We start from the raw sequence: 25,737 nt of genomic DNA on the forward strand, positions 1-25,737 counted from the left end.
TGAGGTGGACGTAGTGGAACATGTTATAATGGAGTGTGAAACGTATAGGAGGAAAGGAATGGAATGGTGAGAAGTATGAGTGAAGCAGGAATGAAAGATGTGTGTTTGAGGAGTGTGCTGGAAGTTGCGGGATCAGGGAGAGGGGCGGAAGCCTTGTTTAAGCTTTTAAATGTTACTGGGTTTAATGGGTAGAAGAACATGAGCGTGGGTGAAACCGACAGGGGGCGGTAGTGCACCAATGAGGATGCAAGCCGCCGTTAAACGCAATAGAAGAAGAAAAGTAGGAAGTCTCGAGTTGGATAGCTCTACTGAAACCAGGCCTGTTCATACTACAGCTCCATTTGGAATTCTATCCGTCGCCAAATCTCCACTACATCTCCACCAATGCTTTGATCAGCTGAACACCGGGGCGAGACGGGAGCGACGATCGAAAGCAACAAAGGAGAACAAAGGGCCGAACAGCAACCAACGCAACGAACGGAGGAATCGGCCGGGTCAGTAGTAGTAAGGTTTTAAGTCTGAGCAGAGACATAAGAACTTGTGAAAATGTCCAGTAAACGTCTTGTAGATGTTGTATTTCTCGGTAACTATGACCAGTTTGTTTTATTGTTCTGTATCTGTTTAAATTCACCCACACTGTCCGAAACAGACAAAGGCACGTGGTGGTCCGAAGGTTCGAAGCCTTACACTGCAGGTTCGTGGTGATTCATCCGACCGCGGTCCAATGGGCCGCTGTTTGCTTTTCCCTGTTCAAATGAACAGTCGCTATATTCGAGGTGCGCGATTCGTGCGATAGTTACGGTAAAAAGTGTTGCGATCACCGAAAATATTCCATCCATCCATTTTCTCAACCGCTTATTCCCTAATGCGGGGTCACGGGGGTGCTGGAGCCCAACCCAGCTGACTATGGGCGAGAGGCAGGGTACACCCTGGACGGGTCGCCAGTCCATCGCAGGGCAACACATAGACAGACAACCATTCACACACACACTCACACCTACGGGCAATGGAGAGAAGCCAATCAACCTAATGCACGTCTTTGGACTGTGGGAGGAAGCCGGAGAACCCGGAGAGAACCCACGCAAGCACGGGGAGAACGTGCAAACTCCACACAGAAAGGCACCAGGGCCGCCTCCGGGAATCGAACCCAGAACCTTCTTCCCGAAAATATTCACTGATGGAAAATATAAAAGTAAAAGGGAATCGGCCTCTATTCCAAAACTTTTTTTTAATAAAATGACTTCTTCAAATTGGTACATCACCATTTCTTCACAGTTCTGCTTAGTACTACTACCACAACAAATATCAACCTATTTTACTGCATAGTTTTATAGTTAGAGAAGAGAAATTAAAATCTTCAATGTTGTTACAGAGCGGTCATAACGTGTGCATGAAAGGTAAATGCCCTGTTGACCTCTGACAAGACAGTCGTGTGCAGAACGAATGGGCGTGTGGTGAATGCAACTTTTATCTAATCATTTTTATTCAATACTGACACACTCAAACTCAGCGTTTTGATCACAGTTCAATAGTGATGGGAGAGAATCACACTCTTTAAAAAAATAATTACAATAACTACAGTTTATTGGTTGTTATACAGAAAACATGGAGAATGGTGATGTACTACATTGAGTAACGGGTTTATTCGAAACTGAATTAGGTCATTTTTGAGTATTCTACTTTGCAGCACGATAGTAGTAGTACCAGTGATCTACGAAATAGAGAAACAGGTTTTATTCAAAGTCAAGTTTGATCAGATGATTTACATACCATTTAACAGATAAATAGTACTTTACTCCAAAACTATACATTAAAAGTATTTGATATTTTCTGTATTCCTCGTCCATGAAGTACTAAGAAGAACTGTGAAAGAACAGTAATGTACCAATTTGAGGAAGTCATTTTATGGAAGGTCAAAATTCAGATATTGATGTCCATTCAATGTACAGAATGATATTTTATTGATTGATTTCTCCCAAACTAAAAAGTAAAAGTATTTGAGGAAGTATTTTTAATGGAAGCTCAAAGTTCAGGTATTGATGTCAATTGAACTAACTTACTGTTCGATAGTTTATTGATGGATAACTCTGAAACTATACAGTAAAGGTAGGTTGGTAGGTTGATATTTGCCGTGGTAGTAGTCGAGGTAGTATTAAGCAGAACTCTGAAGGAATGATGTACCAATTTAAAGAAGTCATTTTATTCAAATCTAAGTTTTAGAATAGAGGTCAATTCCCTTTTTATATGTTCCATCAGTGAATATTTATTATAAACATTCACTGTAAATTCTTTATTTATCCTAATATCGCCTCAATTGCTCATTAGAGTGAGTGTCTCTACTCTTCTCAGTGATCGCAACAATGTTACCGTTACTATCGCACGAATCGCGCACCTCGAATATAGCGACGGCTCATTTGAACATGGAAAAGCAAACAGTGGCTCATTTGATCGCGGTCTCATACGAGCTGTTGGTTTTTATCTGTGGGTATTTTGTTGCTCTTTCTCTCTGTTCTAAACTTTCATTGGTTCTGTTGAGCGTCACAACCATTGAGTCACCGTGAGTTTTTCCCTTGACTCTTGTTACTTTGGAGTCAGGGGGCTCTGATCTTTCTGGTCTTTCTTACGCATTACCTGAGCGCAGACTGTGTTACGGGTAAAACGGTGTTTTGTTTTTTTTTTGTTTTTTTTTTTTGTTTTAAATCAAATCTGATTGCTGAAATTGTAATCACCACTGAAAAGCAAGCTGAACTTAATTAAATAACATTAAAAAAAATACAGCTTAAACATTTCGAATTTGCCAAAACAGAATTTCATATAAAATAATAATAATCTAATGCTTTCATACCTTTATTTTTTTATTATGTTTTGGCAGAAGTATTCTCTAAATTGTTTTTATTAGCTAATCATAAATAACCAGTCATAAGCATGAATCAAAGTACTTAAGCTAATGAATTGGATTGGCGCTAGAATGCAATGCAATTATTGTCAGTTCATATTAATGTAAACAACTTATAAACAAATATATAATTATTCAAATGTTTGGCAGAAGCCTTATGTTGAAAATCTGCTTTACGTTATTTTTATCTGAAGATTCTGTACGTAGGTAGATCAATAATGTCTATTCTAATTACTTATATTGTTTTTCTTTGTTTTGTGTATATATAAAGCAGTTGCTAAAGCTTTCCACTTTGTCACATTCACGATTTCCTGATTGATGTTTCCTCATTCTTTTCATTGTACTATTGAGCCACAAGCAAAATCTGATGAAAACTATATTATATCATTAATATAAATTGGCCTTTTATACTTCAAATCTACTTTACCATAAATTGGTTTTGAAACATCTGTGTATATATACTTTAATGAAATAATTCTAATTTGTACTACTGTCGTTCTCCCCTTTATCAGGTTCAGATCCACCTCTGCTTCCTCCAACAACCATGGAAGAACAGAAAAAGGTATTGTCAAACTTATTTCCTTGTTTCCAACTTTTAACCTTTTTTCTATAATCCATATTGATGGTGTATGTAACTTTTACCTTAATCCAGGTTACTTTTCTCTTTGTAAAGTAAGTGAAGTGTCATCTCATTTTTCAGATTGTCAGTACTATGTATACTAACAAATTTGTGTACTTTCCACACTTTATTCAGTGAAGGACCTTTCCTTCTGTGTCAAAGAGTCATTTGTCCTATGAAAAGAGAAAACTAAATATTTGCAGAGATGTGAGGGGTGTACTCACTCTTGTGACATACTGTACATAAATTTAATATTTCTATCTGTAATGACTGTTGAACATTCTTGGCCCTGCCATAAACTAGTCTCTTTTTTATGACCTTTTTATAAGACATGCACTACTCATTTCTAAATTGAATCCCTTTGTCATTTGTTTTTAGTTTGCTGCCTTAAATTTTCAAACACGTTTTAGAGTTTAGAGTTACACTCTGATTGATCAATGTGCAAAAAGGATTTGGTTTAGGATACATGGGCCACATATACTGCATAATATGTGAGCTACAGTTGGTTTACACTCAGTTTAGTCTGAATTGCTATCTTGTCTTTGCCAAATGTGGGCCACATTAGGATAGGGATGTTTGGGCCATATTATATTACACAGGCGAAGTTATAGTCACCTCTGTGTCCATATCACACACACTAGACTTGATTTATTGGATTGGATCAATGAAAAAACTTTGATAGAAAATGTAAACGTTATTGTTGGCTGCAGCACTACTCCATACTCAAACCCAGCTTGTGTGATTGGAGCGGCCCATATAAGCTATGGGGTCAACGTTTTGTCTTTCTTTCTTTTTTTTGCACAGACAAACATGACAAACGCAACTTTTAAAATAGATTTCCAGTGATTGCAGTTGGCATTGAAAATGTTTCTTTCTTCTTATAATATGCATATCTCTAACATTAGATCTTTCTTTTACATGCCTACCTACACCCTGCTGGCTTCTTCCAAACCAGGTTAGACCTTTTTTCCCCTCTCTTTGGCGGTGGATGCCATAAAGAAAATGTGGGCCAACAAATGTCAACACTGACAATCATCGTTTCTGAATTGAGTACAGATGGGTTAAAAGAAATTGTAGCAATGGCAATTCAATGCTCAGTTTCATTAATTCAAAGTTCAAGCAAAAACTTTATCAATTGCATCTTGTATTGTCATGTTTTTTTGTAGTCTTTATTCAAATGGCAATGCATTTTGCAATTGACAATTCAATATGCTATTTGTTAATTTAATTTGAAAATGCATTTTGCACATGGAAATACAATATGCCTTTTAAAAAAGGCATTCTGTAAATGGCAATGCATTCTTAAAGTGTTGATTCAATCACCCAGTTTCATTAATTAAAAGGTTAAATAAAAACCTAATCAATTGCATTCATTTTCTCGTGGTGTAGGGGTCTCTTATTCAAATGCGACAGCAGACAGCTGGAATGCATTGCATGATCTGTGAACACGCTTAAAGAGTGTCAAAATTCAAAAAAAGCGTTCAAACTTGATTTGGCCAATGTTAAACAGTCCTAACCAATCAGAGTCCACTACTGCAACTTCTGCGTCTGAAACTTTTTTTGATGAACAGATTAGAAATAACATTATTCCTCCGCCATCAGACAGGCCTGTGTGCTGTTTGGTTAACCGGTGTTGTGTTTGTCTAACAAAACATACCACTGTTTGTACCTGTTGGAGACCACTTTAACGAGCTTTAACACTTTAACTTAAAATGCTGCCATCAAGGCCAATGAAGGTTCCTTTCTGCCTCAGTTTCACTTTACTGCTACTGTAAGATTAGGGTTAGTTTCAAGAAGAAAAGGCGTGTCAATAAGGGAAAGGACAACAGTGTCGGCAGCAGCTCCCTCCGCTATGAGGAAAACATAAACAAGACAGCGAAAAAAGACTCAAAGTGTGTAAGGAACTAATTGTGAGGCTATTTAATTCTAACGTGTTACAGGTGCTGTATGATAAATGGATGTTGCAGTAGTGCGTATAAATTTATTTAAAAAAAATCTGTAATCTCTTTGTGAACAGTAAATATCTCTTGTTACATGAATTCATGCAGCAAACATGAAAAAAGCTTCTTTTTATTAAAATCCAGTGGGTGCTGCTCAAACTTTGGTTTGCTCTATAGTGCAGGAATTACGATAGTATTATAAAAAGAAGCAACAGCAGTTCTCAGAGACCTTGCTCTATTTTGGTGTTGTACATTTCTGGTGTGATTATGAGCATTAATTTTCTTCTCTTCTATATTCGTCACTTTAGAAACAAAGAGAAAGACGATGCTCAAGGCTGTATCTCTGTCAGCAATGTGACCAAACCTTTACCAGGCTATCAGAGCTGAAGAATCATCAGAAGGTACACCATGGAGAGGAACCATACAGCTTTGGACAATGTGGCAAAACATTCACTGCAAGAAGTAATCTAAAGACCCATCCGCAAGTTCATACGGGAGAAAGACCATACACCTGCATTGAATGTGGAGCAGCTTTCAAAAGGCCAGATGCTTTAAAAGTCCATTTACGTGTTCACACTGGAGAGAAGCCTCACTCGTGTGAACAGTGTGGAAAAGCATTCGCTAATCGCAGTAGTTTAGTGAGTCACCAACGTGTTCACACTGGAGAGAAACCTTATTCTTGTGAACAGTGTGGAAAAGCATTCTCTAAAAGAAGTAGCCTCGTTATTCACCAACGTGTTCACACTGGAGAGAAACCTCATTCTTGTGAACAGTGTGGAAAAGCATTCTCTTATCGCAGTGGCTTTGTTAATCACCAACGTGTTCACACTGGAGAGAAACCTCATTATTGTGACCAGTGTGGAAAAGCATTCTCTCAATACAGTCATCTACTGACACACCAACTCGTACACACTAGAGAGAAGCCTTACTCGTGCGGACGGTGTGGAAAAGCGTTCTCTTATTACAGTAGCTTAGTGATACACCAACACGTTCACACTGGAGAGAAACCTCACTGGTGTGAAGTGTGTGGAAAAAAATTCTCTCATCGCAGTAACTTAGTGAGACACCAGCGTGTTCACACTGGAGATAAACCTCACTTTTGTGAACAGTGTGGAAAAGCGTTCTCTCGACACACTTATTTACTGATGCACCAACAGGCTCACACAGACACTGGAGAGAAACCTCACTCATGTGAACAGTGTGGAAAGTCATTCTGTTACAGCAGTAGTTTATTCAGACATCAGCGTGTTCACACTAAAGAAAAACCTCACTGGTGTGAATAGTGTGAAAAACATCCTCTAATTGCAGTAGCTTTGTGAAACACCAACATGTTCACACCAAACAGAAAATTCCCATCTTCTCCTGAGCTTCTGCTATGGTGATTCTGACGTGCAAATCACAAACAAACAAAAAGCAACAACATTGGAACACTGAAGAAAGGGTAGGGACCAGGTCTTGTTTCTGATTGGTTGCATGCTAAGTCAGTCTGGCAGAATTTCTCTGCGAGCTTGGAGATCGAACAATGTGGTAGGTGCTTGGATAGAAAACTAAAACAGACTCCATGTTAAAACACTATGAAAATGTTTCATTAACTGAATCTGCAAAGATATCTCCCTCACATGCATTGTTTGTTAGATGGAATAACAGCTACGTACTTTGTATGGTGCAGCTTATGTACTGAGCTGAAATTTGCCTGAGCACCAACTACCTTGTTTGGTAGCCAAACAGCTGTTCAGCCCCGCAAAGTCCTGATTAGGTCGCTCTCCTTACATCTTATTAAAGAGTAGACTCCGTCCCACTGAGTCCTGCTTCTTTCAGTTTTGGTTTGAGTGTCTGAATAGACATTTAATGTTAAAAAATCCATCCACCCATTTTCATCTGCTTATCCGGGGGCCGGGTCGCGGGGGGCAGCAGTCTGAGCAGAGTTCCAGACTTCCCTCTCCCCGGACACTTCCTCCAGCTCTTCTGGTAGAACCCCAAGGCGCTCCCAGGCCAGCCGAGAGGCGTCCAGGAGGCATTCGAACCAGATGCTCAAGCCACCTCAACTGGCTCCTCTCGATGTGGAGGAGCAGTGACTCTACAGGCTCAACAGGTGACTGAGCTCCTCACCTTATCTCTAAGGGAGTGCCCTGCAACTCCACGGCGGAGGCTCATTTCGGCCGCTTGTACCCGTGATCTTGCCCTTTTAGTCATGACCCAACGATACACTGACCGCATTACTGCAGCTGCCGCACCGATCGGTCTGTCAATCTCACGCTCTTTTCTTCCCTCACTTGAGAACAAGACCCCAAGATACTTGAACTCCTCCACTTGGGGCAGGAACTCTCCTCCAACCTGGAGAGGGCAAACCACCTTTTTCCGGTCGAGAACCATGGCCTCAGATTTGGAGGAACTGATTCTCATCGCAGCCGCTATGTTAAAAAATGTTGACATTTTATCATACCAAGGATTGAACTTTAGAGCTGAGTTGCAGTAACTTTGTTTCTCTGGACTCGTGTGATCTTAATCTGAAATCCCGTGGAGTTGAATTTGCTCTGCCATACAGTGATATTTATAACTTCATCATTCTTTAATAGCATAATGCCTTATATTGAGTTCACAAAATTCAAACAAACAAAAGGAGCTGCTGTTATGGTAGATAAACTGAAAAATGTGTGCTTTAACATACATACCTGGCATTAAATAAAAATAAAACAACTTAGACCTGTGTCAATGCCAAATTACCCTGCATTTGTTTGCAGTATAACATTTTACTTGAAACGGGTACATAGAGTGACAATAGGAACATAGTAGGTTAGAAGTCAGCTCTGTCCTGGGTTGTGCTCTGGGCGCAATACAGGACGTGGGTGACAGAAGGTTCCTGGCAAAGCCGACATCTATCCTGGACCTTGACTTTCACCTACTGCAGGACACACCTTCTAATCTGGGAAGCAGCTTCAGTGACTGACTGAACCACCCTTGCTGTGTGAAGGAGAGATGACGCAGGTCAGGAAAGACATTTTCATCATGCTGGACTATAAACATAACACTCGGTTGCATATTATTAATCCAGCTTTAATGACTTAGTATAAACGGTGCTCAACTTATGTGAAGCAGACATTCAAATTTTTCAATTAGTCCTCTCCATGTTTTACTTTGATCAACTTCTTGGCACCAGAACTTTAACTAGAAAGCCAGTTGAGAACAGTTATGCTTAAGTTTACTAACTTTCCGCAGGTACTAAGAAGTAACCTTCACCCATAAGCATAGCATAGTAGCTTTGGAAAGTTTTTCTGCCGGATGCCCTTCCTGAAGCAAGGCCTCACTGAGGGGACTGTACCAGTGACCTAGACGATAGGAGTGCAGCTCAAACCACCGTGCCATAAATCAGTATATTACTTGGTGTGTCAGTAAGTCTACTTCATCTAAAGCAAAATGTTGAGCCTGGTGAAGGCATTCATTTTCATAAAAACTAATTAAAGTACTCAACCCACAGACATACAACGATAACGCACAAAATCCTTAGTTGAATAGCCCATAATATTTTAATTAGCACAGCAAAGCCACGTTTTAGCTTGCAGGGAAAAACTGGAAATGAAAGTTAGACTGACTTGGCTTGTGACCAATCAGAAACAAGACCTGGTCCCTACTCTTTCCACAATGGTTTAAATGTCGTTGTGTTTTCTCCTATTGTTTGTTTGTGATTTGCACTTCAGGGCCACCGTATTCTGCAGTCACTCAGAACATCAATAGTATGTGGCTCCAAAATCTGCAGCTGCTCTGTCCTCATGGGATCCTGGCTGCCTTATGTATGCCCAATGTCAGAGAGAGATAGAGTCCAGAGGAACAAATCTCAGTGGTGATTTTAAAATTAAACAAAGGCAAGGTGGAAAACAAACATCACAAGAGTTAAGTGTTTAAAAAATTGGGAATTTACAGCTTGTTTTACACCAGTAACTTAATGTTTTACATACACCATTAAGATGATTTTCTAATAATTGTTTGAAGATAGGTTACAATTCTTTTTAATACATATATAAAGATTTTCTGACCTTGTGATCAGGATGAAATTGAGTGTTACAGAACATGAGTCAATACATGGTAATGTTAAGAGATAAAGTGAGCATGACATAAGCAGAATATGTGATTAAAAACTGTTTAGTAGTTTTTAGTTGATTAGTAGAGAGACTACTGTTGCAGGAGGACACTGTCAGTCTGGACATAAATGAGGAAAAGATGATTTTGAAGGAGATTTGTCTAGAAAGGCATTACTGCCTCTTCATGAGGCAGGATGAAGCAGACCTGCTTCTTAGTGCAGGTTGCTCTGAAACGAGACTCTCCTGCACGACTCATGCACTCGTCAACCAGCCTTAAACTTTAGGAAGCATAGGAATTGTGAGTAGATTTGCAGTATTCATAGAGAAGGACAAACATGTATATATTCATTTTGATATTCTAGACATTTTATTACTTGCTTTTAGCTTTTGCATTTTGCTAAATAAAGTACAAACCTTGCTAAAAGTAAATTTCCTTCTTTTAGTTCTATCTTAATAGGAGTTTCTTTAAAGTGCTCACAGCTTCTCTTTCCTCATTGATGTAGATTGTATGGTTGGGTCAAGTTTGTCAGTTTATTCTAGATTGATAAATCAACACATCTTGTGTAGTAAATGTTCACCAAAAACTATTCCAGCAACCACAACAACTGTTGCAATAAGAAGGAAGCTATTGTTAATGATTAGAATCTGTGATCTACTGGTCTGTACAGGTGCTGATTGTGGTTTAAGCAAGTGGGTGAAGGTAGAGAATAGCTGGATGAATTCCTTCTCTACAGAGGAACCTCAATTTTAATACCCCAGGCAGGTTGACAAAGGATCCACTTTAAGGTGTGTGGCTCAGCTGGTTTCTCACACTAAAGAGTAAAATTATAAATTTTCACACCATGTTCATTGTTTGTTCATTTTAAATAGCTGTTGTTAACACAGCGGTGTCTTAGGTAAAATTAAGGGAGACATCCTTTCTTGTTCAGCTCCACTTGCATTGCTGCGTGTTGCTTATCACATGTGGAGTGATTTAGATTTTTCAGCATCCAGCACATAATCACTGAAGACATGCATCTCTACTTTCCCTAAATTAAAAGTTGTTTAATGTTTATATATGTTTATATATTTTTTTATTCATAGAGGTGTCTCCTACACATGTTTATGTTGCAGATGTGTTTTTGTGTTCAAATGCATTGACATTTTTAATAAGTGTAAGTGTGTTTAAAGAGTATATGAGGGTTAATTTAAGAGTTAATCTATAAACGTGTTGTAGCAGCCCAGGGGGGTTATTCCCGCCTTGAGCTGCTAAGGCTGATGGGAAAATAACAATTCTTGTGTTTGTAGTGTTATAGGTAAAGTTAGGGTTTAGGTAATCTTATAAGTTAAATTAATTTAGCCATTTGTTCATGTGTCTTTAAAATGTTTGCTTTGTTTTGTATGCTGCACCCTGACGCATTCGAGGTTCAAAAATAAACCTGGCCATCTGAGTGGATGCTTGGATGGTATCAAAAGATCATTGCTCTTCCTCTCATTGCTTCGATAAATTGCCTGGAGTCGTGCGGTGTTTCGGACACAGGCGCTCTCACCGCTAGACCTAGAGTAGCATAGTTAGCCGCAGAAGCTAGCTCAGCGTGTTGGCTGCCTGTGGCAAATGTCGACCCCTCGGCCGCCGCAGTATACTAACAGATGATTTAGGCCATTAGCCATTCTGTACCTGCTAACAACTCGATTCAATGAAGAGATGATACAAGCATGTGGCAAAGGCCAGCACACCTGTAAACGCCAAGGTAGTGAGTGGGACCTGGCCGGATGCAGTCAAGCCAGAAGAAACATAAGCAGTTGTAGATCAGATGCAGCAAACGCTCACAAAGGTGAGAACAACCAATCCCCCAGGAAGAAAGTACACCTGGAGCCAGATCAACAGAATCAAACAACACAGCCACACCCTCCAGGTCTAAGCGGGCGCCTGTCCCACCCTCACTATTTAAATAGCCAATCATTTTAAAACTGCAGTAACACTATAGTAGAAAGTGACTGAGAGACTCAACAAAACTTGCCTTCTGTGGCTTGCAACTACATCTGTACCTGCGACCTGGGTGTCAGGAATTCAACGCGCTAATCTTATTGCTATTCTGCACAAAAAAAAAACAATTTGCAGGAACTAGAGAGACACAAAGTGTACGTGCCTCCATCTTGGTCTATGATTATGATTATGTGCAGACAGTTTTATAATTTGACCTACGAATAAAGTTATACATGTAAAAGTACATAAATTCATATACACTGTGTCTGGGTTCTGTATTCATAGAGCATTTTAAGGGGCCACGTTACACAACAATATCTGAAGCGGACCACAAACATTACTTGGTAATGAATCTCAAAGTGCAGTGCATTGGTCACCTGAGACTAAACAAACCTGGACAGATGTTTGGAGCAACTGAGTAAATGTCTGGGTGTTTTTCTGCAAAAAACACACACGATCAACTGATACCATCACATTAATGACTTGTACAGTAATTAGTGTTTATTATCTGACATGCTTCATTCTTGTCAAGGGCTGAGCTCATGGACTAAAACGTGTGAATTACTTTACCTTAATGATTTAAGACAAATATGATACACATGAAATATTAGTAATAAAGATGTGCAAACTGCTCGAGATAACTGCAATAAATGTGCCATGATGACAAAAGACATCTGCTGTTACAGACTTTGGTTCAATTCAATGAGCTGAGAAAACTGATAGAGAAATTCTAATTTAAACTTTTTCACATTGTGTTGATCACCTGCATGACGTGTATCAATATCGTTACCACAGAGACTGCAGAACAGCAGACACACATACTATAGTTCTCTAGATACAGATGTGCTTTACTTTAAATTCTATGGGACCTGAAGGAAACTGATCCTTTCTAAAAGCAGATAAACATGGAGAATTATTGAGTCATGTCTTAACAGCAAAGCAGTAAGAAAAATAGAGAAAACATTTGCAGTGTATGGATTCTTGAATAGAGACCAGAGAGAAGCAACACTTTCAAAAATAAAACCTCCTTTTCAGTGGATCTGCATGGATTTTTATTGAACTAAATAGAAGAAGGAAAGAAGCATTATCTAGTTTTATTGATATGTTTAGCAAATGGATGAAGGTCTTTTCATTCACACACGCACGCACGCACACACACACACACACACACACACACACTTACACCAACAGTGGTTTCCGCCCCTTAGGTCTTGGACGATCCGAAGGACCGAAACCTTGGCGGAAACCGGGACACAATAAAAAGAAAGAGACACCGAAGAAGCCAGAAACAGCAGCGTCGGGGAAGGGCACAAGCCCGTGGGTCACTCGCATCCAGACCCAAAGCGGTAATCTGGACTGTAGCGCAGCTGTGCGTCCCGGTCGCTGCCCCCGCAGTCGTCGCTTACCAGCGAGGCGCCGCTCTCCAGCCGCTGGCGCACTAAATAAAAAACACGGTAAACTACCAGGCAGGGAGAAACCGAGGGATTTAAAGGCAAGATCAGTCCGTTACCTGAACACCACCCGCCGTGACTCGAGCTAATGCCAGCCCGGATAGCTTTTATTATGACGCCGGCTCTGTGAAGGGGTCCGGCTCTGGAAAAGAGTCGCTCATAAGCGCTGCGCCTGAGGGGGGGGGGGGGACTCAAAACCCTGCATCACCACACAGACAGCAGCTCCCCTTACCTGTAGCGATCGTACCCAGGCTTATGATCTTACCCTATGATCTTATTAGAGTGCTCACCTGCGCTCATGGGCACCAGCCACAGGCCAACAAAGAGCCCTGATCAGGTGTTCACCTGTACTTAAAGGCACCAGCCTGGCCCGCCTCCCAGGGAGCCAATTAGGTTATATGGTGGGTGGGGCAAACCTCCACACCACCACACAAGCAGAGAAATATTTCTCAAGGATTGAAAGTTATAGCAGCGCTTCCATGGAGTGTTTTCTTCTGTGCCTGGCTGGCGGCCTTGTTGCTATTGGCTACAGCGCTGCGTTCGCAACACTTCAAAAGAAACGTTTTTTTTGTTGGTACCCAGCGGAACGTTATACTTATATATACCCATATATAAATGTTTATATATTTTAATGTATATATTTTTACACACGCGTCAGTGCCACTTAGAGAATTATTATGAGGTCTCTCTCTTTCTGACAAACTAAATCAGTCATTAATAAAGTGATGCCCATGCAGCCGGGTTAAAGAAAACTGAGGAACTCAATGCAGCCTTGTCTGCAGTCACATAGCGACACCAGTCCATCGGCATTAACAGTCCCCGGTAACCCGGGCTAATTATCTGGTCGCATCGTCATTTGTGGGTCATTGTTTTTTATTTGCATCACACTATTTGCATTGCATTTGCATTGCCTCATACAATGAACATTACATACATTTCTATATGATGTAAAATTTGTCACAACGAATGACATCAACCACAGCACTTCCATTGTCCAGTGTCATTTCCGATTCTTTCTCCTGTAACAACAGCACGGCGGATAACAAACCGTGAGCAGTCGCCTTTTTTGCACTCGCTATCCAAGTACTTTCTACCATCTACAAATGCCAATGTGTTCTTGTCATCATGAAAGACATGAACATCGAGTGTAAGAACAAAGGACTCCACCACCGGGCTTTACCCGCCGTCCACCGTGCTGCGGTTACAAGAAAAAGAAGCGTAAATGACGTTTTCCATGCGTTGAGACGTTTTCTGTGCATCAGCTGAACGCTTGATTGAAACATCAATACCGCCCCCAGGTAAATTAAGTTTGAGACCCCTGTTTTTTTCCCTTTTGCATTCTTTGCAAAGCTGATTATTAGACATTAGAATAGGTACAACACTATTAAAAATGAATCAGGAAAGTTTAAAAGCAACTTTTATGGTGGAGTACTCTGGGAGTGATTGTGTTAGGGGGTTGAGATGATGTCCATGAACATGTGTGTGTGATGTGTTGATTTATGGGTCTGGACTAAACCGACAAGAACCTTCACAATTTAACCTAGATCAGTCACACACAATCAGGTGCTTTTTACATGAACAATGAGAGGATACAAGCTCATTAGAGAAACCTATATTCAGATAAAATGAAGAGAAGAAGCTGTTACTTTAACTAAAAAGTCTGTGCTTCATTTAGACAAAAGCATAAGCTAACAGCAAGTAACAAAAATGATTTAAATCTCAAAATCAAAGTACGGTCAATAAAATGTTGTTCATTCTTCCCCTATACTGCTAGTCTGCTCACAACCCCTTTGCCTCTGGAAGTTCAAGCCTGGCTGGAGTGGTGACGAGTCAAAGATGTGTAGATGGTTGGTTGAGAGTCTCTTTCTATAATGATTTTGGCTCTGAACTCGATTCTCTTCATGATGCTTCATCCTGCCTGAATGAAGGGGCTGAGCTGTTCCTTCCAAAGACTTCCTCTTCTTTTTCACTCAGTTTTCAGAGTGTCCCAGAGTGTCTGTTTCCAACCAGCCAAAACCTGGGTTTTTACATATTTTTTCTGCCCATGTCATGCTTAGTTTAATTTGTTTTAGCGTCACCCTATACACGTTCCATCATCTTGTTAGTCACATTACAGCGTGATCAATTTAAACCAATGACAAATAATGTGAACAGGCGTGATCTAATCCTTGTCCCACTTTGATTAAAATTGCATCTCATCGACACATTTAACTTGTGACCTTCTTCATTTTCTCTGGCCATGTCCTCTTTTGACCATTCTGGTATTTTTCACTTTGGTTCCTTAAAGTTTTAGCTTGCTCACAACATTTCAACATTGTAGCTTGAGCACACAAGATTGCAATACCTGCACCTGACTCCTGCACTCAAACATAAACTTCATTTCACCCTTTTTTCAAGCTCACAAAAATGTATTAGAACATGTATTAAAAATGACTGATATTTAAACCTAAGCAAATTACTCTATTGTTAAAAATCATCTGAATTATCAAACATCATCTGACTGTTTGTCCTCATTCTTCTGACTGTGTGCACTTGTTTATGTTGACATTTCTCTTTGAAACTAGTTAATAAAAGAGTCCTCTATCCTCACATCTGATTTCTATAAAGATGGCTCCCTCACCAGGACTGAGCCTACAGGCAACATGACTTTTTCTTCTCCAATTATTATTTGGAAAAACAAAACCATTTGCCCTCTTTCCACAGTGCAGAGGGCTTAATGTGATCTGATATGGATTTGTGAAGTGTGAGCACACCTGGCTTTGTCACAGGCAAATTAAACTATTTGTTTATTTGTTCTGTAAATACACAGGTAGCAATAAAATAAAAATAGTCTAATAACCATTACACACTAAAACCAGGTACGGTGAATTATAATATCATCCTAAGGGCAACTCAGCACTGATGCGTGAGCCCTACATGCATCGATCACATAGTGTAAAACACTCCAAAACAGCAGGGATGACCTCCCAACTGAACTGGTACAAAACCAGAATGAACACAGTCATTTAGCAATAAATGCATTTGGTGTATAGATGAATTGTTACCAGTTCACAAACTCAAGTGATTGTTAATGGAGGTGAGTGTGTGACATTTATAACTAATAGTGCATTTCTTACCACTTTCTGCAGAGTGGGGCAGTGACATGGCCTCTTCTTGTCCTGCTGCTTATTCTCACTTCACAACCAGGAAGAAAACGGCCCAAAAAGACACAATAGATCATCTGGTAGAATTTCACAAGGTTTGTGAGGATATTACAATGAAGTTTTAAATACTGGTTTCATTGAACCTAATGACTTATCTAATATTCTTTTACATGTGTGAGTCGTGTCAGAGTCTTGATGATCACCTCATAACCATTGAATTAAAACCATTCATGATCTTTTCTTCTATTTTGTTTAACAAATATGATGCATTTATAGTAACCAGGAACTAGGTTATATTTTTTCTAAACACTTTCAACTAAGATTTCTTTGGTTAATGCTATTAAATAATTATTTTTAAATTAACTCTAGTTACATTTCACACTATATGAATTATCATCAAGGGAGCCTGTAGAATTCAGTGGACACTAAAATGTAGTTAACTAAACTCCTGCATAGTTTATTGCAGAGGGCGGATTTTGCCGTGTTCCAAAAACAAAGGGCCATAAAAGATTTTACACACATAAAAAAAGTCTTCCCGCCGAAGCCAGGCGTCACGCTGGGACACCACGGTCCAGTTTCACCTGAGACCTTCGGCGACTGGTTGCGTCACCAGTGGGCGGAGCGAAAGCCCCTCGGCGTAAAGTCGCGCGACCTCACGTCTCTGTTTTCCCTGGCAAACGAAACCAGGTCGACACCTACCGGACCTGGTTCTCTGCTCAGGGCGAGGCAGACTGGAACCAAGCCTGCTCACACTACAGCTCCACCGGGGAAGGAAACCGTCGTCAAATCTCTGCTGCATGGGACGCTGTGATCAGCTGATCACCGGGACGAGACGCGAGCGATAGAGCTCGACGCGACGACGGACGACGGCGAAGGGCGGAAAACGGAACCGAACAGCAATCAACGCAACGAACAGAGGAATCGGCCGGGTCAGTAGCAGTAAGGCTTTACGTCTGAGCAGAGCCATAAGAACTTATGAAAGTGTCCAGTAAATGTCTTGGAGATGTTTTATTCCTCGGTTACAATGGTCAGTGTGTTTCATTGCTCTGTGGCTGTTTGAATTCACTCACACTGTCCGAAGCAAACAAACATTTTGACTGCAGCCTCGTTGGTTCTGATCAGTGGTTCTTTTTGTTGCTCTTTCTCTCTGTTCTAAGCTTTGTTGGTTCTTTTGATCGTCACAACCTCTGACTCATCAGGAGTTTTTGTTTTGACTCTTGTTCCCTTGGGGGAAGGGGACTCTGATCCTTCTCTTCTTTGTCATGAGGTCCTTCTTACGCACTACCAGTGAGAGCAGACTGTATTAGGGTTAAAACGGGTAAAACGGTGTTAGTTTTTTTAATCATATCTGATCGCTAAAATTGTAATCCCCACTGAAGGAAGTTTAAATTAATTACATAAAATAAGAAAAACCTTTTAATAGTCCTATAGTGGGAAAATTGCTTTTCACAACAGCTGAGTGGAGCAGAGAATACATACAAAACAGAATAGCAGACAGTTTGTGTTGCCTCAGTGCAAAGCAGTACAGTACAATGGTAGAGTGAGTATAAGATCATTGGGAACGGTTATTGCACAGTGTGTAAATTTAAAATTTGCACCGGTTTGCACAAATATTGCACAGAAAAGTTGGAGATTACGATATAAACCATTGACTCAGTGGGTGAATTAATGCAGCGGAAGGTAGTTAGCAGTTCTGATTATATAGTCTTTTAGCAGCAGGTATGAAAGATCTGCGATATCTCTCCTTCACACAGTGAGGGTGAATCAGTCTGCTACTGAAGCTGCTCTCCTGATTTTTATAGAATTCGAACCTATTAAGGTTTTTGCAGGCCTCTATCTAATGTAATGCAAATAAAAATACAATTTATTTGCCTATACATAGTTATTAGTAAGTCTTTTATTTATCACAACATTTGATTCAGGGATAATAAAACTTACTTTACCAATTATTGATTTTGAAGCATCTGTAAATAATTTTATGAAATCATTCTAACGTGTCATTTTAATCTATTTTATTACTTCATCAGCTTGACTGTCGTCCTCTCTCCTTTTCTTTACAGGTTCAGATCCAGCTCTGCTTCCTCCAACAACCATGGAAGAACAGAAAATGGTATTGTTATACTTATTTCTGTGTTTCCAACATCTAACCTTTTTTTCTATAATCCTTATTGACTATGGAGAACCGAAAACCACCATTATAAAATATAAATGAAAAAGGAAATAAATTAGTGTTTAAAATTGATTCGATTCTTGTTCTGAAAATGTCTTCAGTTTATCTGACAATACGGGCAGAGAAATACCCACGGTAGTAGAGCCACGTTCTGCCATCGCCCTGTGAGAAAGCCCTGTGCCCTTTTGATTTTAACCAACGTACTGGGGGTACTGTTAGCTGATCTCAGGTTGCGTGAGAGTTCATATGGAACAAGGAGGTCAGATAAGTATTAAGGAGCCAAACCGTGTAAAGCTTTGTAGGTGATTAATGAAATCTTAAAATCAATCCTGAACTTAGCAGGGAGCCAATGAAAGAGGTCAGTACGGGTGTGATATGGTAAAACCTCCCATTTCTCGTCATAGTATTATAATAAGAAGGAATAGAGGTTCTCAGAGACTTTGCTCTCTTTTGCTGTTGTAGTTTTTCTGGTGTGATCACAAGCTTTAATTTTATTCTCTTCTACATTCATCCCTTTAGAAACAAAGAGGAAGGCGACGCTCAAGGCAGTATCTCTGTCAGCAATGTGGTCAATCTTTCACCAGGCCATCAGAGTTGACGAATCATCAGAAGGTTCACTCTGGACAGAAACCCCACAGCTGTGACCAGTGTGGGAAAATATTCATTGCAAGAAGTATCCTAAAGACCCATCAGCAAGTTCATACAGGAGAAAGACCATACACCTGCATGGAATGTGGAGCAGCTTATAAAAGGTCAGATGCTTTGAAAGTCCACTGTTGTGTTCACACTGGAGAGAATCCTCACTGTTGTGAACACTGTGGAAAAGCGTTCTCTCGACACAGTCAATTACTGATTCACCAACGTGTTCACACAGGAGAGAAACCTCACTCATGTGATGAGTGTGGAAAAGCATTTACTTGCATAAGTCATTTAATGAGACACCAACATAGTCATACTGGAGAGAAGCCTCACACGTGTGAACAATGTGGAAAAATGTTCTCTCAACACAGACAGTTACTGATTCACCAACGTGCTCACACTGGAGAGAAGCCCCACTCTTGTGAACAGTGTGGAAAAGCATTCTCTCATCGCAATAGCTTAGTGATACACAAACGTTTTCACACTGGAGAGAAGCCCCACTCATGTGAACAGTGTGGAAAAGCATTCTCTCGTTGCAGTAACTTAGTGATTCACCAACGTGTTCACACTGGAGAGAAGCCTCATATTTGTGAACAATGTGGAAAAGCGTTCTCTCAACGCAGTCAATTACTGATTCACCAACGTGCTCACACTGGAGAGAAGCCCCACTCATGTGAACAGTGTGGAAAAGCATTCTCTCGTCGCAGTAGCTTAGTGAGTCACCAACGTCTTCACACTGGAGAGAAACCTTACTGGTGTGAACACTGTGGAAAAGTGTTTTCTCATCACAGTAGCTTAGTGACTCACCAACGTCTTCACACTGGAGAGAAACCTTACTGGTGTGAACACTGTGGAAAAGTGTTTTCTCATCGCAGTGCCTTAGTGAAACACCAAAATGTTCACACTACACAGAAAATTCCCATCCTCTCCTGAGCTTCTGCAGTCACCAAAAACAACAGCAGTCTGTGGCTCCAAAACCTGCAGCTGCTTTGGCTTAATGGAATCCTGGCTGCCTACATATTCATGACATCAGAGCAAGTCAGGATGTGGACAGAAAACTATCTATAGATGTGATTATACCTTATTCATGTTTTCCTCATAATATTTGAAAGTATTTACAGCTTGTTTTATAGGGGCTTAATGTTTTACATACACTATTGAGGTGATTTTCCTATAACTGTTTAAAGATAGGTTACAATTTTTTTTAACACGTATGTTGTGTGTGTATTGGTATATGGGTAAAATTGAGTGTTACAGGACACGAGTCAGTACATGTTAATCTTAAGAGATAAAGTGAGCATGACATAAGCAGAGGATGTGTATAAAAACACTTCAGTAGGTTTTCTGAAGTTAGAAAAACTGACAGGGGACACTGTCAGTCTTGTTTTCTGTTCTTCTTGTGAGCCTCCATTTGTATTTCAAAGGTCAAATCAATCATCTATATAGTTAAAGTGCACAATTTCTGTTTACAACAACAGTTTGCAGCAACAGAGAGAAGCTGCTATAAGATGGAGATGATGGAAGATGCAGATTGACACAATCACATGAACTTAGTCCAATGATTCAAAGTGCAGAAATGGACTAAAACAGAAAATGGACTCATTGATGTTTGTCCTGACGAACAGCTCATCAGAACATCCACTTATGATGATAGTGTAGCAGAGAGTGTTTACATGAGCACAGAATTTCTAAACAAATGACAATAAAACCAGAAAATACATTAATGCAGGTCCAATTACCCAATAACAATAAATAACAATGAGTCAGATTTGTTTGACTAGTTCAAATAAAATTAGGACCAGGAATCATTTTACTACATCAGAAACAACAAGCATCTGATATCAGGTCTATATAGTAAACACACAAAGTGGAGTGATAGAGTCATTACCTTGCTTGTCTTACACGGTTATCATATTGTTGGACTAAATAGTTGGAGCTGTTATCTTCAGCTTGCATGTTCCTTATACATGCAATTCATCTCATTGGTTGTCTCTGCCTGTTCCTCCCTGTATCTGGCTCCAATCTGACTCCCAAAAACAAGGCCGTCTCTCGACATTTATTGCTCCCTCTCAGACAGTTAGAAACGGACCAAAAGTCAGGAGCAACTTAGGCATTCTGTGATCTTTGCATTTTACCTTTGTGGTGTATGTTTTGATCTCTCCATATGGTTTTTGATTTATTGATTGTGCATATCAGTGTTTTAATTTGCTTTGCCATTATTATTTTTCTTATTATAATAAATGACAGAAAGGACAACTCTCTCATCAGCTTCTTTCTTGGAAATTTCCACAACACTGGTCAAACTGGTTACCTGTTAAAGTTGCTCATTCAGTCACGTCCCTCTTTATGTTCTTCTACAGTCAGACACACCTCTTAACTTTCCCTTTCTGGAATGGTTGACTCCGTCAAGGGGTTTATACCACACCTTTCCATTACTTTGATGCAACTGATCATCAGGCACTACCCCAGCATGTCCTTGCGGCTTCATGTCATGTAGGAATGTTATATATTCCTCCATAAAACTGACAATCATAACAAATTTCCTTTTCAAGCTCTGAAGACATTGATCTGCAACACATCATGGTATCTGTTTGGCTGAAATGTGAGTCCATATGATAATGACCAAATAATACTGTTGTACTACTTGCAATATTCATGAACTGAATGTCTTGTCTTGGCATTCAGGTAATTGGCTGTGGTAACTACTAGATAGTGATGATTAGATGCCACAATCAGATGTGATGCTGCATTTTTGCCAGACCTGCTAGTTTCCTCTATTGGTCTAGGCAGAGATGGGAACATGGTAGGGAAGCCATCAAATAGTTCCACATACACAGTGTTTAGCCGTCTTTCTGCCATCTACCTGAATATTGCCAGCACAGCCAAAGCTACTGCATACACGGGTGTAGTCAAATGATGAGAACTGTGACATGTGAAACAGCATTAGACATTAAAACCTGTGTTTGTTCAGCTGTCAAATTAAATGTTTTTTGAATAACATCTGGTTTGCTTGTTTGTAATTAATCATAGTTAAAAAATGTTTAGAAGGTTGATTGATGATAATCTGACATTTTGCTGTGGCCTGTTAATCCATGACGGTCCAAACCTGCCTCTCTTTCAGAAGCACCAGCTGGATGGCGTTAAAGGTACAGGTCTCTCCAGTGTTTTCATCATGTGTAATTTCAGATTTCAGGCACTGGCCCTGGGTACCTAGAACTGGTACTGGTACCAAGCACAAGGTCTTACTAAGCCATGGTACCATGCTCATCCAGGTCCTGGGTCCCAGAACTGGTACTGGTAACAAGCATAATAAATACCAAGCCATGGTACCATCCTCATTTTAGGAGCCTGGAGCTGATGCTGCTTCCTTTCCTTTCATTTTCTTTCTTCTACTTGAGATGGACAGGGGTTGAAGGAGTGTGGTGTGAAGTGTGAACTCCTCATACCTTCAGGGACCTTTCTTTAATCTGTTCATTTATTGACGGTTATTTCATGTTTACTGTTCATTTATTCCTTGTTTTTAATGTACAGTACATGTAGTACATGGGGTCATGGGTGGTGTTATGGAATCGAACCCAAGACCTTCTCGCTATGAGGCGGTTCCACCCACTACACCGTGTCACCCCTATATTCATCATTTATTATCACTTATTCATATGATAGATATGATAGATTGATAGATAGATTGTAGTAGTAGAATAATAAAACGTTAAAAAGTTATGGTTCTGTGTTCATCGTTCTTCAGACAATGTCAACGGTCACTGAAACAGGACAAGAACTCCTGACAGAAGATTGATTTGGTGTTATCAAAGTGTAATCCTGTTGTGTGTGCTCCTGTAAATTGGAATCAGGGGCCTCATGTACAAAGACTTGCGTAGATTTGCTACTAAATTTTGCGCAAGTGCAAATCCAGAAAACGGCGTAAGCGGAAAAAATCTGGATGTATCAAATTCAACTAAGTACGAATCTACGCATATTTCCTTCATACTGTACATCCCAATCAACGTAAAACTGAGCGCAGGTAAATGAATAGCAGACTCCTCCCCTGACACGCCTCATTATAAATAAGTTAATGTATTTAAAGAAACAATGCAGTTGTATTGTACTATAAATTGGCTGAGACTAATGTTCCAAACTTCAGATTTACAAGAAAAAAAAATGGTATTTTTATAGTTAATATTAGGTTGTTTAGTAGCTTGTCTCACAGTGTGGCCCTACATCACCCAGTGATGGTCACATCATTTAATAGGCAAAATGTAATTTGTACGTGAAAGTGAAAGTTTAAACAAGGACAGCAGAAGCTACACTACACATGCGCAAACACACAGGCTTAGTTACAAACACACACACACAAGTTGGGCTGAGAGTTGGAGGTTGCAAATATAAATATAAAACATTTTGTTGTGCCTCAGGTTTCCCACCAGGTGTCACCAAAGGGACACTTTGCTTTTAACTGATAAATGTTCTCAGAGTCCTGTTGTACATGAGTTAATTATGTCTACTATTGTCTAGTGTCTTCAGATTTTTATTTGTTAACTCCACCCCCTTAGCAGGACTAGGGGTGGATTAGTCATGCAGGTGATTTTTGTCCCATAATCTACGTGGTGTATTTAAACTCTTGGGACGTTCTTAACTATAGCCAGTGTTACAGTTATTCCTTGCAGTATGGTGTGGATTCCTTTGTTCCCTGACCTCTAGCCTTGATATCTCTTGAGGTTAGTTTAAACGTACGAGGTGGCTGTCCTGTGACTGATGGACTCAGGTTTGAGGCTCAGACCTGCCTGACCACATTGTTAATGGTTTTATTCAGTAAAATCACAACTTTTAATGCTATTGTTGCCTACTTAGTGGGGAGAACATTAACACAGATTTAACAAATCTTATAAATCCTTTGTCCTTCACAATATGTAATGGCTGGGTGTCCTCAACCACCATGCTAACAAGGTCTTCATCAATTTGATATTTTTGCTCCCGAGGAAAAAAAATAAAAACAAAGCAGAAACATAAATATCATACACATCAACTTATTACAGCTGTACAATATTGTTAAATTATTTAGCCACATTTGCGTGCTATATATCATTGCATTTTTGATGGCTCGCCTGGTGTTGGGCCACATTCGGTGTTGTCCTCTTTCTTAGGCAAAGCTCTGTAGTGCCTAAGCATGGATGAGGTGTTGTTATACCCCAGCTCCCTGGTACATAGCAAACACTTCACCTCGTACAAAAGCAAGCTGAAGCTGTTTTATTATGAAAAAGAAATCTTCTGTAGAACTATTAAATTCATTTTCAAGATTAAAAATCAAAAATACATTTTTAATCCCAGAGAGAAACTGCTTTGCGCACTTATGATTGCTGTGCATATCTTGTTAGAAGAAATTAGATCAAAATGTTCCCACGCAGGGGACATCCTCCTTTTCTAAACCGGCTCCATTCTCTCACTGACCGCAACTCTCCATCAAACACCCACATCTTGAATGGAGGCTGAGGGTTCATATGGCTGTAAAAACTCGCCGCAAAATCCGCACCACTTCCTGAAGCAGTCCCGTGGTACAGCCCGGCAGCGAGGCACAGGGCGTCATCATTTTCAGCCCCCTCCCCTAAATGAAGCGAGCCTTGGTACCCGCATCGCGGGAATTCCCCCTCCCCTTCTCGGCACAGGCTTCGTAGCCTCGGTACGGAACGTCACATCACTAACTGACACCATTGTGTCCAGTAGATAAAATGCTGTTATTGATGCAAGATTTGAGATGAAGATGATTTGTGTGTGATGTTTATTTGCTAAGTTACACATGTTCAAGAAAAATAGAGACCAAAATCCGTAGACATGGTAATTGTGTTATAATTATAGGTAACTCAACCTTACAATATGTTTGACTGGTAATATGCAGATTCAACTACTCCTAAAATCTTGTTGTTACTTGTATTGTGTTATATTGTATGTTACTCAATAGTAACAAAACTCTTTATCCCGTGATAACATTTCAATTGTTGCAGCATTACCAGAACCATATATGATACCTTCATAATCACAGATTTTCATTGTTTGTGCATTCTTAATCTTCACATTGATTTAAATGACAGAATAATCGTTACTAGTTCATTGTGTTATGGTGTGAGGGAATTTTGAGCTTGAGTAAAAGTGAAAAGTATAGTTTAGTCCAAATTTATTAATATTTTACATAGGATAGTTCATAGGAATTCCATCTTCCTCTGAACTTTTTATTAAATTTTATATAATCTACAATCATTGATTACCGTTGTATTCATCTCTCATACTCATTAGTATTTCTTAACATTTTTTGTATCAGTTCATAAGTTCAGACTAACCAGTTCATAAGGTCCAAAGCGCTATTTTTGTAAGAGTGCTTTAACACTTGTTGATTGCGTAGAGGGGCCTAGAGACAGTGGCTGTCTTAGATGTTTTTCGCACCTCTGAGTGACCCGTGAACCCCCAGCTACATTGACAGGGTTGCTCTTTTAACTAAAAAATATGTAGAATTAACTGAGAAACAAACACAACAACAAGGTTCCTAGGGGCAAGCTATATAGTGTAGCACATGCAAAAATATTTAAGAATAAATACACACAAAGGGGGAAAACAAATTAATGGCGTTGCATGTGCAGAAAGGCAAAACTAAATACTAACTAATACAGATTACTGGATTAATGAGACAGTCAGCATTCATGTTACTTGAGCACCGTAGCTTTGAGACTGTCAGAACCCACGGAGGAGGACCCAAATGCACAGCGCGCAGACGTGTTGAGGATGGATTCAGGTTTTATTTCCACAATCAGAGTCAAACGGTCCAGGTCATACACAGGGGAGCACGGGTTT

At 39.9% G+C, this 25,737-nt stretch overlaps 2 protein-coding genes across 4 annotated transcripts; both read left to right on the forward strand.

The window, feature by feature from the left end:
- The first annotated feature begins 223 nt into the window (after positions 1 to 223).
- On the forward strand, positions 224 to 10,988 carry LOC114851047 (zinc finger protein OZF-like). 3 transcript variants are annotated; one of them, XM_029142576.3, is made up of 4 exons: positions 224 to 494; positions 650 to 694; positions 3,409 to 3,458; positions 5,764 to 10,988. In XM_029142576.3, the coding sequence occupies exons 1-4, from the start codon at positions 239 to 241 to the stop codon at positions 6,736 to 6,738; spliced, it is 1,326 nt and encodes a 441-aa protein (XP_028998409.1). In that variant the 5' UTR covers positions 224 to 238; the 3' UTR covers positions 6,739 to 10,988. The 3 variants fall into 3 exon arrangements, with proteins under 3 accessions (XP_028998409.1, XP_028998412.1, XP_028998410.1); XM_029142579.2 differs by lacking the exon at positions 5,764 to 10,988 and adding an exon at positions 4,471 to 5,755; XM_029142577.3 differs by lacking the exon at positions 650 to 694.
- Positions 10,989 to 16,664: 5,676 nt separating this feature from the next.
- On the forward strand, positions 16,665 to 21,898 carry LOC129602895 (zinc finger protein 239-like). Its single transcript, XM_029142578.3, has 3 exons — positions 16,665 to 17,020; positions 18,152 to 18,201; positions 18,781 to 21,898. Exons 2-3 carry the CDS (start codon positions 18,184 to 18,186, stop codon positions 19,831 to 19,833), a joined length of 1,071 nt encoding a protein of 356 aa, XP_028998411.1. The 5' UTR covers positions 16,665 to 17,020; positions 18,152 to 18,183; the 3' UTR covers positions 19,834 to 21,898.
- The last annotated feature ends 3,839 nt before the right edge of the window (positions 21,899 to 25,737 follow it).

This window comes from Betta splendens, chromosome 2 (genome assembly GCF_900634795.4).
Source record: "Betta splendens chromosome 2, fBetSpl5.4, whole genome shotgun sequence".
NCBI lineage: Eukaryota > Metazoa > Chordata > Actinopteri > Anabantiformes > Osphronemidae > Betta > Betta splendens.